Raw genomic sequence first — 14846 nt, 5'->3', positions numbered from 1 at the left:
TTTATTTTGAGACAGAGTCTTGCTAAGTCACTTAGGGTCTGGCTAAGTTGCTGAGGCTGGCTTTGAACTTGGGATCTTCCTGCCTCAGCCTCCCAATTCACTGAGATTACAGGCATGTGCCACTGCATCTGGCTGCCTCTTGTCTTGACTGATTCATTAACTCAGTATTTTCCAGTACTCTAAACATCTGTTCCCCCATACAACATTTCTTTGGGCATGATGAATTGTTGAAAGCTTTGATTCCTTTAACATCCAGATGTTTCTGTTCTCGTTAGTGTGTAACTGATGGCATCTGCCTTTTAACTTTGGCTTCCAGAAGTACAAATTTGAAATTTAACTACATCAGTTATGCAGCTTTTATCTACCATATATTTATTTGTTTATTTGTGGTGCTAGAAATCAAACCCAGGGTCTTGTGCATGGCAAGGACTCTACTAGTGAACTAGGCCCAGCCCCTGAAATGTTTTAAAATTGAAATAAAATTTTGTCTTAGTCTACTTGGGCAGAATGCCATAACAAAATGCCACAGAATAAGTGGCTTAAAGGAAAAAAAAAATTAGTTTTCCATGGTTCTGGAGAATAGGAGTCAAAGATCAAGGTGCAAGCAGAACTGGGGTCTGGTGTGGGCTCAACCTGCTTGGTTGCACATGGCTGCCTCCCCTGTGTGTTCCTGTGGCCTGTCCTCTGTGCAGCTCAGAGAACAGTCAGGCTCAGGAACACAAGCTCTCTGGTATCCCTTCTTATAACAACAGCAGTATTATCAGATCAGGGCTCCACTCCCATGACTTCATTTCACCTTAATTTCTTCCTTAGTCCATATATAACCGTACTGGGAGTTAGAGTTTCAGTATATGACAGGATGATACAAACAATCAGTCCCTACCAAATTTGCATGCCATGATATTCATTCTTTGAAAGTGTACAATTCAGTGATTTTTAATGTTACAAAGGATGGGTTGAGGTGTAAATTCAGTATATTCACAAAATTGTACAATGTTTAGCACCCTAGAAAGCAACCTTCTAATCTTTAGCAGTCATTGCCCTCTTCCCCCAACTTTTGGCAACCACCAGTCTATTTTCTGTCTCTGGATTTGCCGATTCTGGACATTTCATATAAATGGAATCACGTGGTGTGTGACCTTTTGCCTGGCTTCCTTCACTTAATATTTTCAAGAGTAACCCATGTTAAAGCACGAATCAGTGTTCATTGTATGAATACAGCACATTTGGTTCATCTATACACCAATCAGTCAACATCAAGGTTGCTTCTACTTTGAGGTTATTATAAACAATGCTACTATGAACCTTCTTCTCATCTCAAAACTGCACCTAGTTAGTCACTCTGCTTTCAAGGTTGTATACATATGTTTCCAGTTGTCTTGCATATATACAAGCATTGGAATTGCTGGGTCATATGATAGCTTTATGTTTAACCTTTGGAGGAACTGACAGACTTTTTTCAAAGTGATCAGTTGCGTATTCTTGTTTGTTTTTTATTCAAGGCATCGTTTATTGTTGTTTTATTTTTCTTTATTTTTGTTGTTATTGTTGTTTTCATTTTTGGTACTGGGTATTGAACCCAGAGGAATTTAACCACTGAGCTATATCCCCAGTTCTTTTTTGTTTTTTAGTTTGAGACAGGGTTTCACTGAGTTGCTCAGGGCTTCATTAAGTTGCGAAGGCTGGCCTTGAATTTGCAGTCCTCCTGTCTCAGTCTCCTGAGCTGCTGAGATTACAGGTGTAGCACAGGGCTTGGCTATATTGTATTTTAATGTTACCATTGTTTTATTGTATTTAAATTACAAGATGCCTCAAAATCTTCAAAGGATGAGTTCAGGTATAAATATATTAACAATGCATAAATTGCTGGAACCCTTTGCATTGCACTGTGTAAGGGAAGAACTGAGGTAACATAAGGAGAAGCAAGAACTCACTTCTGTCTATTCACAAGGAGCTTACTGTCTGGGAAGATGACATGGGTCACAGAGGGGTGAGTGTAGATAACATTGCTGGGTATATGCAGAAGTAGGAAAGGTTACTTTTTTCTTTTCTTTTTTTTTTGTACCAGGGATGATTGAACCCAGGGGTGCTTAACCACTGAGCCACATCCCCAGCCCTTTTTATTTTTTATTTTGAGACAGGGTCTTGATAAATTCTTAGAGCCTCTCTAAATTTCTGGCCTTGAACTTGTGATACTCCTGCCTCAGCCTGGCATGCGCCATCAGGCCTGGCAGGAAATCTTACTTTTGATTAAAGTAATCTGTGAAGGTTTCAGAAGAAGGAAGGGAAAGCCCCCGGCTGGAGAACTTCTATTAATTTGATGGGATTTCTGAGCACTTTCTGGGAAGCAGAGAAGTTCCTCCATTAGGCCTCTCTTGGAAGGCATTGTACTTTCTATCATCCCACATGTCAGACATATGTGGGCACTTTACATACATGACATCAGTCCATATAACCATAACTCCATGAAGCAGCACCTATCAAAGTCACTCTAGCAAGGATTTAACATCAAGGGCCCCTGCTCTCTCCACATGCCTGATGGAGTACCCTCCTCCACCCCGACAGCTGCACTACAGACTCATTTCTCAAGCTGGGATTTGCTGCAGGCCTCTGGGTCATTCATGGAGGCTCATGTCCTCCTGCTTCTATGTGGAATGTGCCTAGTGGTGCCTGGGCCAATTACCAAAGAAGGACCCTGATCTACATGGAGGGGGACCTGGTCCTGTCTGAGTCATTCCTTCTTGGAAAGTGCTCAGTCAGGTGGAGTAGACAACTAGTGAGCAAACTCTCCATAGGCTATTTGGGCCCTTATCCTGACCAGAACAAGTCCTTTGGCTCAGATTTCAGAGTTTCATTCCCAGGAGACACTCAGAGGCCCAACCAGACCAAGACCAGCCAGGCTTTGCACTAGGAACAAAAACCTATAAGACAGAAGAAAGGACAGGGATCTCAAGTCAGCAGAGCCAGGACATCACTGTCATGTCTTACTGCCAGGTGGAAAGTTTGGGGCAGCTACAGTCCATGAGAGATCTGCAGGAATCAGGGATCCTCTCTCAGTGCTATTGAGATGGAGCTGGTTGGCCTCCAGTTGATTCAGAGACTATTTTCAGGGAGGGAAATTGGAAATTCTCACCTTTGAAAGGTGGGCACAGCCTCACCCATCTCCCTGCGTGTCTCCACTAGAATTTCAGTTGAAAGATTGTTGTATAGGACCAAAGCTTTGCCCCAGGTGGTTTTTTATTTTCTTTTTTTGATACTGAGGATTGAACACAGGAGCACTTAACCACTGAGCCACATTTCCAGACATTTTTTGTATTTTATTTAGAGACAGGGTCTCACTGAGTTGCTTAGGGCCTCACTAAATTGCTGAGGCTGACTTTGAACTCATGATCCTCATGCCTCAGCCTCCTGAGCTGCTGAGATTACAGGCATCCACCACCACACCTGGCTCCAGGTGATTTTTTTCTTGGCAGCTAGACCAGTATCCATAAGTCAAATAGACACGGTTTAAATCCTAGCTGTACTACTTATTATGGGTGTATAAACTGAGGCATTGGCTTTAATTCTTTTTAAATTGTTAGCTCATCTCATGTACAATGGGAGTAGCCTTAATTCTTACCTAATTGTTGTAAACAGTCAAAGAGATAATATATGTAAATACTTAGCCTGGAACCTGGCTTAAAATACCTATTTTAAAAAAATCTAACTGTGAAGTTGATGATGATGTTGATCATATTTAAGGAAGGATGGCTACCCAAAGGTTCACCCAAGGCAGTGCCAATAAGGACTTACTTGGGTCTGTATCCACATGGTTCCATAGGAAAACAGAGAGATAGTTTTACAAAGCTTCTGTCCCCAATGGGTACTCTGCAAAGCTATAACAACTCTGTTCTAGCTTGAGCTTAGAGAGAGAGATTATCCAGGACCCAGTAGTATAAAAATCTCTTTTCTTATCAAAGTTTTGAAGGTAGAAGGGAGCTCCACTAGCCTCACAATTCAGTAAGATTCTTACTTGGTTTTATGCTCTCCCCAGACCACCCCACAATCAAATCCTCTGCTGCTTTATTTCTGAATTTCTGCTTAGGAATAGAGCACCCTCTGTTCATTTTCATATCATAATCACAGCCAAAGAGTTGGAGCTAGCACAGTAGAGGAAGGTTGTTCACAAAGTAAGAAAAGATCTGGAAATCACACTATTGATAATGGGCCCCATCCTTGGACATGAACTTATGGGCTGAGAAATGCCTGGGTGGTTAAACCCATGGTCTGCCCTGTGGGAAGCAGGGGCACACGGCAGCGTCAGTCTCTATCCATCTGGCTTTTTTTTTTTATTTTTTATTGTTGGTTGTTCAAAACATTACATAGTTCTTGACATATCATATTTCACACTTTGATTCAAGTGGGTTATGAGCTCCCATTTTTACCCCGTATACAGATTACAGAAACACATCGGTTACACATCCATTGATTTACATGTTGCCATACTAGTGTCTGTTGTATTCTGCTGCCTTTCCTATCCTCTACTATCCCCCCTCCCCTCCCCTCCCCTCCCCTCCCCTCTTCTCTCTCTACCCACTCTACTGTCATTCATTTCTCCCCCTTGTATTATTTTTCCCTTTCCCCTCACTTCCTCTTGTATGTAATTTTGTATAACCCTGGGTCTCCTTCCATTTCCATGCAATTTCCCTTCTCTCTCCCTTTCCCTCCCACCTCTCATCCCTGTTTAATGTTAATCTTCTTCTCATGCTCTTCGCCCCTACTCTGTTCCCAGTTACTCTCCTTATATCAAAGAAGACATTTGGCATTTGTTTTTTAGGGATTGGCTAGCTTCACTTAGCATAATGTGCTCTAATGCCATCCATTTCCCTGCAAATTCTATGATTTTGTCATTTTTTAATGCAGAGTAATACTCCATTGTGTATAAATGCCACATTTTTTTTATCCATTCATCTATTGAAGGGCATCTAGGTTGGTTCCACAGTCTAGCTATTGTGAATTGTGCTGCTATGAACATCGATGTAGCAGTGTCCCTGTAGCATGCTCTTTTTAGGTCTTTAGGGAATAGACCGAGAAGGGGAATAGCTGGGTCAAATGGTGGCTCCATTCCCAGCTTTCCAAGAAATCTCCATACTGCTTTCCAAATTGGCTGCACCAATTTGCAGTCCCACCAGCAATGTACAAGTGTACCCTTTTCCCCACATCCTCGCCAGCACTTGTTGTTGTTTGACTTCATAATGGCTGCCAATCTTACTGGAGTGAGATGGTATCTTAGGGTGGTTTTGATTTGCATTTCTCTGACTGCTAGAGATGGTGAGCATTTTTTCATGTACTTGTTGATTGATTGTATGTCCTTCTCTGAGAAGTGTCTGTTCAGGTCCTTGGCCCATTTGTTGATTGGGTTATTTGTTCTTTTATTGTCTAATTTTTTGAGTTCTTTGTATACTCTGGATATTAGGGCTCTATCTGAAGTGTGAGGAGTAAAGATTTGTTCCCAGGATGTAGGCTCCCTATTTACCTCTCTTATTGTTTCTTTTGCTGAGAAAAAACTTTTTAGTTTGAGTAAGTCCCATTTGTTGATTCTAGTTATTAACTTTTGTGCTATGGGTGTCCTATTGAGGAATTTGGAGCCCGACCCCACAGTATGTAGATCATAGCCAACTTTTTCTTCTATCAGACGGCGTGTCTCTGATTTGATATCAAGCTCCTTGATCCATTTTGAATTAACTTTTGTGCATGGCGAGAGAAAGGGATTCAGTTTCATTTTGTTGCATATGGATTTCCAGTTTTCCCAGCACCATTTGTTGAAGATGCTATCCTTCCTCCATTGCATGCTTTTAGCCCCTTTATCAAATATAAGATAGTTGTAGTTTTGTGGATTGGTTTCTGTGTCCTCTATTCTGTACCATTGGTCCACCCGCCTGTTTTGGTACCAGTACCATGCTGTTTTTGTTACTATTGCTCTGTAGTATAGTTTGAAGTCTGGTATCGCTATACCGCCTGATTCACACTTCCTGCTTAGCATTGTTTTTGCTATTCTGGGTCTTTTATTTTTCCATATGAATTTCATGATTGCTTTCTCTATTTCTACAAGAAATGCCATTGGGATTTTGATTGGCATTGCATTAAACCTATAGAGAACTTTTGGTAATATCGCCATTTTGATGATGTTAGTTCTGCCTATCCATGAACAGGGTATATTTTTCCATCTTCTAAGATCTTCTTCTATTTCTCTCTTTAGGGTTCTGTAGTTTTCATTGTATAAGTCTTTCACCTCTTTTGTTAGGTTGATTCCCAAGTATTTTATTTTTTTTTTTTGAGGATATTGTGAATGGAGTGGTTGTCCTCATTTCCATTTCAGAGGATTTGTCGCTGATATACAGGAATGCCTTTGATTTATGCGTGTTGATTTTATAGCCTGCCACTTTGCTGAATTCATTTATTAGCTCTAATAGTTTCTTTGTAGACCCTTTTGGGTCTGCTAGGTATATAATCATGTCACCTGCAAATAGTGATAATTTAAGTTCTTCTTTTCCTATTTTTATGCCTTTAATTTCTTTCGTCTGTCTAATTGCTCTGGCCAGTGTTTCGAGAACTATGTTGAACAGAAGTGGAGAGAGAGGGCATCCCTGTCTTGTTCCAGATTTTAGAGGGAATGCCTTCAGTTTTTCTCCATTCAGAATGTCCATCTGGCTTTTTAAGTAGTAAAGTTGCTCAAGAGAGAATCACTAAGGCAGGTGGCTCCGTTCTGATGAGTGAGGGAGAGCGAATGGGATGGGTTGGCACAGGTAGGCAGTGGTTGCTAGGACATCAGCAGCAAATGCTGCTTCTCTGGAATTCATTCTTTAGCCTGTGCTAGGGCCCCATAAATGTGGTTAAGAAAATCTCTCTTGAGAGCCAAACTAAATGTTCTTTGAATTATCTGTGCTTTATTTCCTGGGCTACTTCTTCTCTGTAGTGTGGGCAAATCCCAAACAAAAGGCAGAACTGTTGCTATTGGCTAGATCTCTGCCCATGAGACAAAGGAACAAGAGTGGCCTCTGGAGCTCTATGACAAGGAGCTTGTGCTTGGCCTCCTCATTTCCATCCAAGAATTCCAAAGACCGGGCAACAACTCTGGAGTAACTGGCACCAAGGGTCCCCTGTGGTGCTGTGCAGAGCAGCAGCTCAGGGTTTCCAGCAATTCCTGTGGCAGACAGTGCCCAACACCACGAGATCTTGGGCCTTTATACTGTTCTGGGAAAGCTGTCTACTTCACTGGAAGTGTGCCCAGCTCCAGGGATGCCACCTGCAGGGGTAGCAGAACAGCTCCTTCTCTTTTGTTCTCAGTCTGAGAGGACTGTATCTGCCTGGGGCTATCTCTGTGGGGGAAGTCAGCCCTGGTGCTGGGGGCCTGCTCTGTGCATCTCCAGAGCCAGCTCCTGTTTATCTTTCTTGGGGCTGGAAACTGAGAGCCCTCCACTGTTTCCCCATGGGCCAATGTCTGTTTACTTACAAATGAGACACATGGGACAGGCAGCCCCTCAGAAGAGCCACCTGAGTCTCTTGGACAAGAAGTTCTCTCTGCTTCTCTCTGAGTCTCTTATTGTAAATATGCATCAGTCTCAGAAGGGACCACCTCCCGGGGGGTGGGTAAGATAGTTCTAGGACATGAAATGGCTTTTAAAAACACAAATCTAGCTGAGCATGGTAGTGCACACCTGTAATCCCAGCTACTCAAGAGGCTTGGGCAGAAGGATCTCAAGTTTGAATCCAGCTTGGACAATTTAGTGAGATCCTATTCCAAAATATAAAAGGAAAAAAAGGACTATGGATGTAATTCAGTGGAGCACTTGCCTAGCAAGGGCCAGGCCCTGGGTTCCATTCCTGGTACGACCCTCTCACACACTCTGCAAATGCAAATCTATGGCTCCTTTAAACATTTCGGGGAATTCCTTCCATAAGTAGATACATCCTGGATCTCCTCCCATCTTCCCCCACCCTGACCACTCCTGCTCTGGGCCATGAACAAATACCTTTCCCCTTTTCTAAGCGGTCGTAGTGTGAACTCCAACATCCAGATAATGACATATAAGGCCAATCTTAAAGTGAGGTTAAAATGCTAACACTCCTCCCTTGTTTTGAACAGGAACTGAAATTCTTGGCAAGTCAGTTCGTATTATATTCTCCACGTTAGGCGTGTGCACGTTTTTTGCCGTGGGCTACATGGTGCTGCCACTGTTTGCTTACTTCATCAGAGACTGGCGGATGCTGCTGCTGGCACTGACAGTGCCCGGGGTGCTGTGTGTCCCACTGTGGTGGTGAGTGTGATTCACTTGTTCCCAGCCAGGCCCACTGCAACCTGAGGTGGCTGCCTTCAAGCCCAAGCCTGGAGAGTTTCTGTCTCTTCGTGGGTGGGCCCAGACTGCTGGGTTTTGATTATCCTACCCTTCAAAGCCGTCTTCTGGGGGGATTCTGATCCCCTCCCAGAGTCTCCTGGCTCTCGTCTGTTGTTGGTTGAGGTTGTTGGTGGAGATGGTATTGTCGGATTTTGTTTTTAACTCTGCCCTCTGCCTTTGATACTTTGTCCTCTAGAAGGTCTCTTTCTTGGGCTGGAGTTGTAGCTCAGTGGGAGAGCGCTTGCCTAGCACATGTGAGGCACTGGGTTTGAACTTCAGCACCACATAAAATAAATAAATAAAAGAAAGGTATTGTATCCATTGACAACTAAAAATTTTAAAAAAGAAAATCTCTTTCTCTATTCAGCTACAGTACAGTGAGTCTTCTGTATCTGTGTGTTCTGCACCCACAGACAGATTCAATCAACAGAGGATTTTTTTTTTTTTTTTTTTTGGTAAAAGGCATCTATACTGAATAAGTACAGACCTTATTCTTGTCCTTATTCCCTGAACTATACAATATAACAACAGCTATTTACACTGTATTTAATTGTATCAGGTTTTAATGGGCTGGAGATAGCTCAGTGGTAGGGCACATACTTAGCATGCACAAGACCCTGGGTTCAATGCCCGGCACCCAAATAAATAAATAAATTTTATTTATTTATATATTTACATTATTTTATATATATATATATATATATATATATATATATATATATATATATATATACATTTAATTATATTAGATATTATATTAGGTATTATAAGTAACCTAGAGGGGATTTAAGGTATACAGGACAAGGTGTGCAGATTATATGCAAATAGTGTACTATTTTATATAAAGGACATGAAAGTCTTAGGATTTTTATACCTGCAGGGGTTCTGGAACCAAGGCCACATAGATATCAAGAAATACTTAATTACTTATGATGATTGGCATCTAAGGTGCTCCTGCTTATCTACTTGGATACTTGGAGGGATTACTTTTGTTTAAAGAGAAGTTAAAGAAGTGTTCTCTTCTCCCACAGTCCCTAACTCTTTTTCCCCACCACTGAAGATTGAACCCAAGACATTGTGCATTTTAGGCAAGTACTATACTACTGAGCTACTCCCCCCCACCCCAGGACCTTCCCAACAGTTAATGGGTTAATCTCCCAAATTTGGAGATTCTAGCTTCAGTCTTACCTAATATGACTCTCCCTGGAATATCTGAGGGGAAAGAACAAATTAACAATAATGGAATAAGATCCAAGCCATACTCCCTTTTTTTGGAATGTCTTTTGGAATGTCTCATTTCTTTGATTTTCATATTTAAATAAGAAGAAAGGGGATTTCTTTCATTTCTCTCTCTCTCTCTCTCTCTCACACACACACACACACACACACACACACACACACACATTTATTCTTCTTGGTTTGTTTCATTAACCAAAGAACCAGTAGTAGCTGGTTGGTTTCTATCTGCTTATACAATTGCTTATAAAATTATGTAATAAAAGTTTCTTTGATAATTATTTGGAATTCAAAGTTTAGATGAGACCTCATGATTTTCCTGTCATATCCTGCTGGGAATTTATCCAGATGGTCTATCTTGCTGCAGCTTTTAGGCAACCACAGGGGTTGACAGCCCACCTTGGTCTTCCTTGCCTGGCCAGGTGGCTCCGGTTGGACTCTCCATAGTACTGTCTTCTTATGACCTCCAAGACTGCAGTTTAACAGCACAAATTTTTGGCATGAAGTATATGTGGGGTGGGGATTAGTGTATGGAGGGAGAATTTTTTCCCCTTAATTCCCTGGAATTTGAGAAGAGTTTTTTTTTTAAAAGGCCAAATGTTTCTCTTATTTATGTGTAAGTTTCTTTTGAAACCCAGTCTGAGGGTCAGTAAATGAGGAGAGGCTATTATCTATACAACTCTGCCTCTAAGGAAAGCACCCAGATTGGCAAGAGCTGAGCAATTTTCTGGAATGAGAGTCATCGTCATCATTATCATCATCATACCCTTGGTCCTTCTTTCCACAATCCCTGTGCTAACTAAATCTATTGAAAACTGTTGGTGACCAGGGCTCTCAAGACACATGACAAGGTTATTTTCTGCCTCTTCAGATAAATTATTTCAATAATCTATGTTCTTTGGCTCATGTTGTCATTTTGGCCTAAGCGATCAGTACTTTTAAAACCGGTTGTAATACATTTCATTGTTGTAAGATGCTATCAGAGAGGAGAACAACAGCAGAGCTCTGATGGCCCATACACACTTGAGTAGATCTTTCCTCAGGACCTCATATCATAGCAGTAGCAGCTCTTATTGAGACCTCTGAGTTTTCAGCAGAGAAGACTCATTCCACACAAAGCTGCCTCACTCTGCCCTGAGGAGAGTTCTTTATTTCATTGCCCATGGGCTGGTCCACGAGTGCTCCTGGCTATGGGCACATTGCACCAGGGACAAGACTTCCTCAGACAGAGGGCAGCAGGGGGCCAGCTCTCATGAGCTGAGTGCTCACCCGGAAAGTTTTCATTATCTTAAAGTCTTTTCATTTTCCTCTAAAACCAAAACAACTTTCTTCTGAACATCTAGTCCTTGAGGGCTAGACTTCCTTAAATGATGTTCATTAGCTAGTGGGCTGGGATGAGGAGGGACTGCTTCAGGGTCCTGGGTACCCTGCTGCCTAATCAGAATGTGACAGACTCTCCAGCAGCATCCCACCCCTGCTTAATCTGAAGTAAATCTATAGAAAGATTATAGTGTGCAACCTCATTTGGCACTCTATTAGCTTCGGAAATGATCTCTAGACAAGAGATTTTGTGCACTAAAAAAGCAACTTAAAAGTAGATATTCCAGGGGCCCCATGTTACTGTAGTTTTAGGGTGAGAGCCCCAGCTCTGGGAGGTCCCGAAAGACTAGATTCTGCCACATTCCAAGATGCCAATTAAAGAGAAAAGCAGTTGTGAAGGCTAGAAAGGAACTTTAATCAGTGTATCTATATCACGAAGACAAGAGGACCAGTGTCATCACCCCATCTTCAGGGTTACTGATGTGAGCTCCCAGACTATATAAGAAAGGGGGCCAGAAGTCTGTAAGTCAAGCAGTGTTGATTAAACTGCAATCTGGTTGATCATTGCCTCAGATTTGATCTGGAGGTGACTTATCAGCTGGTTGCAATAAGAAAGTTGCTGTTTCCTGGGGTTGAAGGTAGTTTCAACTCATCACAAGATGTTTCTCAATCAGACTTGTTGTTTCTAGAATCCCAGGCTCTGAAAATAATACAGAGCAAAGGAGACAGATGCAAAATGGAGGCAGAGGTGCCAAGGGAGGGTGCATGGGGGCAGGAAAGACGGTGGAATGAGATGAACATCATTACTCTGATTCTAGTTACCCATTGGACATTTGCAGGCTCAAGTGAAGAGTCAACATTTTCAGCCAAAGCAGCTACTAAGTCCCTGTTACAAGTTCACTGGGCTGGAAAATGGGAGTCAAACCTACATAGAACCACTGAAGGTGGTTTGGAACTTTTTTTTTCCTTCTGGGTACTGAGGATTGAACCCAGGAGTGCAGGAGTGATTTACTGCTATATATCTCCAGTCATTTTTTTTTTGAAAATTTATTTATTTAATTTAATTAGGTATATATGATAGCAGAATGCATTTTGATTCATTGTACACAATTGCAGCACAATTTTACATTTCTATGGTTGTACACGATGTAGAGTCACACCATATATGCAGTCACATATGTACCTAGGATAATGATGTCCATCTCATTCCACCATCTTTCCTGCCCCCATGCCCCCTCCCTACCCTCCTTCCCCTTTGCCCAATCAAAGTTCCTCCATTTTCCCCATGCCTACCCACTCCACATTGTGGATCAGTATCCACTTATCAGAGAGAATATTCGGCCTTTGATTTTTTAGGATTGGCTTACTTTGCTTAGCATGATATTCTCTGACTCTATCCATTCACCTGCAAATGCCATAATTTTATTCTCTTTTAATGCTGAGTAATAGTCCATTGTGTATATATACCACAGTTTCTTTATCCATTTATCTATTGAAGGGCATCTAGGTTGCTTCCACAGTTTAGCTATTGTAAATTGAGCTGCTATGAACACTGATGTGGCTGCATTACTATAGTATGCTAATTTTAAGTCCTTGGGGTGTAGACCGAGGAGTAGAATAGCTGGGTCAAATGGTGGTTCCATTCCGAGTTTTCTAAGGAATCTCCATACTGCTTTCCAGATTGATTGGACCAATTTGGAGTTCCACCAACAATGTATGAGTGTGCCTTTTCCCCCATATCCTCAGTCCTTTTTACATTTTATTTTGAGACAGGATTTTGCTAAATTGTTGAGGCTGGCCTCAAATTTGCAATCCTCCTGCTCAGCTTCCTGCATCACTGGGATGACAGGCATGTGCCACCATGCCTGGCTGCTTAGGACTTTTTTTTTTTAATGTCCCAAATTCTCTTAAAAAAGTTTGGCAGGAAGTGGCCACAAGTGTGTGTGGAGTATAGTAGGTGGGGACAGGGTGGGGAAAGAAGCCATAGATGAACAGTAGAGAAGTCTTAGCAATTTCTGGCTGACTAAATATTAGAAATTAGAAGAAAGAAAGAAAGATATTTCTTTGTTTTTCATTGGTGTGTTATAGTTACACACAATAGTGGAATTTATTACGTCATATTCAAACATGCACATAACATAATTTGATCAATCTCATTCCCCAGAACCTTTCATTTCTCTACTTACCTCCCTCCCTCATCTACTTGCTCTGTTCTATGATCTCCCTTACATTATTGTTATGATTGTTTTAATTTGTGCATTATAATTATAAACATGCAGGATTCATTGTGGTATATTCATATATGAATATAGCATAATTTGGTAGATTTCATTCCCCCATCTTTCCCCATGTCCTGCCCTCCTTCCTGCATCTCAGTGCCCTTCCTCTACTCTGTTGGTGGAAGGCAGGACATTTCTAAGCATAACCTAGTTGGGGAAAGATACTGCTCAGTAGAGATGTCCATGAAATATGGCCTTGTAGTAAGACCTCTAATTCTATATAGCCACCAACCTGTGCAGCTATTTATATTAAAATTAATATTAAAAGCAAATAGAGTTACACTTTCATCCTTTCAGTCACACTAGTTATATTAGCTCAATATGTAGTTAGTGGCTTTGGGGACAACACAGATATAAGACATTCTGGAAGTTTTACTAGACTGCACAGCTCTGATGACTGGGGGTCACTGACAACATCAACACAAGTTTCTACAGGGACAAACTAAGAACATATTCTGAAAAATGCAAACTGGGCACATTTTCCAACCCATGTGCTAAGTAGGCTGGCGAAGGGAACTGGTCATTGGCCATCTAATACATCAGATGTATTAGTTTTGCTGTGAGATAATTCCCAGTGCAGCTTTGGGGCCTATTACTTAGAGGAGACCTTTGTACCTGCTACTTGTAATTTATTTTCTAGGATAACTGAGTACTGACACTTAGGTTAGGAAAACAAGATTTGGCAGGGGAATGCCTAAAGAGTCTGAGAAATGAAAGACAGGAAAGAACAGTCTTATATTTGTAGCTGTGTTTGAACATCTGTTATCAATGTGTATGGACTATTTAATTTTTTAAAATTATGTTTTTAGATATTGGGGGAAAAAAAAAAAAAAAACAAAATAAAACAGGAAAGAAACCATGGGAGCTCATCTCCCAAAAACTGGTTTGTGTACTCTGGCTAACCTAGAAACCTGCTATAAGCAATAAGGACAGCCCATAGGTGGTGCCAGTGCCCTCAACTTTCCCTCTGAATGCAGAAAATAAAAACTTAAGGAATACAAATGCCCCAGCCATCCTTTACCCAAGAAACTTGCAACATCACTACCTGGGTCCCTATGATTCTGCGAGGAATAAATTCACCAAAAAAGATATTCTCCTCTCTTGAGGCACTTACAGTGCCCCTTAGAGCTACACCTGTCATTGAATTTTGGCCTTCTGCAACTGCCATAGCTTAAACATACCCACAATTAAGGTTATCCTTATGATCTGGTCCTGGTCTCAAGCACAACTGGTGATCAATCCTGCAATTCAATCAGAAGTTTAAAACTTGAGGGTATTTTTATTTATTTCTAAGATCCAGTGGACATCTCATGAAGGCTTGCACCCAGTGGTCTTTAAAAAGACCACCTGATTATTACATATTGTCTACACTAATTGAAATGTCACACTGTACCCCAGAAATATGTATAGTATGTATGTACTATGTATCAGTTAGAAACAAAAATATAGCCAGTACACAGTGATGCATGCCCATAATCCCAGCAACTCAGAAGGCTAAAATAGGAGGATCACAAGTTCAAGGCCAGCCTCAACAACCTTGTCTCAAAATAAAAAACAAAAAGGACTAGGGATGTGGCTCAATAGTAGAGTGCCCTGGGATCAATTCCCCAGTACCAAAATAAATTAATCAATTAAA

At 41.3% G+C, this 14846-nt stretch overlaps 1 protein-coding gene across 2 annotated transcripts in view; it reads left to right on the top strand.

Annotated features, from left to right (window-relative positions):
* Positions 1–14846, top strand: part of LOC114103834 (solute carrier family 22 member 4) — a 50254-nt gene that overhangs the window by 22377 nt on the left and 13031 nt on the right. For both annotated transcript variants that reach the window (XM_071611823.1, XM_027949679.2), the window contains exon 4: positions 8126–8297. In XM_071611823.1, coding sequence (XP_071467924.1) covers positions 8126–8297 — 172 coding nt within the window. The remainder of the gene's footprint in view (positions 1–8125; positions 8298–14846) is intronic.

This window comes from Marmota flaviventris, chromosome 5 (genome assembly GCF_047511675.1).
Source record: "Marmota flaviventris isolate mMarFla1 chromosome 5, mMarFla1.hap1, whole genome shotgun sequence".
In the NCBI taxonomy this organism is placed as follows: domain Eukaryota; kingdom Metazoa; phylum Chordata; class Mammalia; order Rodentia; family Sciuridae; genus Marmota; species Marmota flaviventris.
Note: the sequence above shows the minus strand (reverse complement) of the source record. Positions and strands in the feature narration are given on the sequence as shown.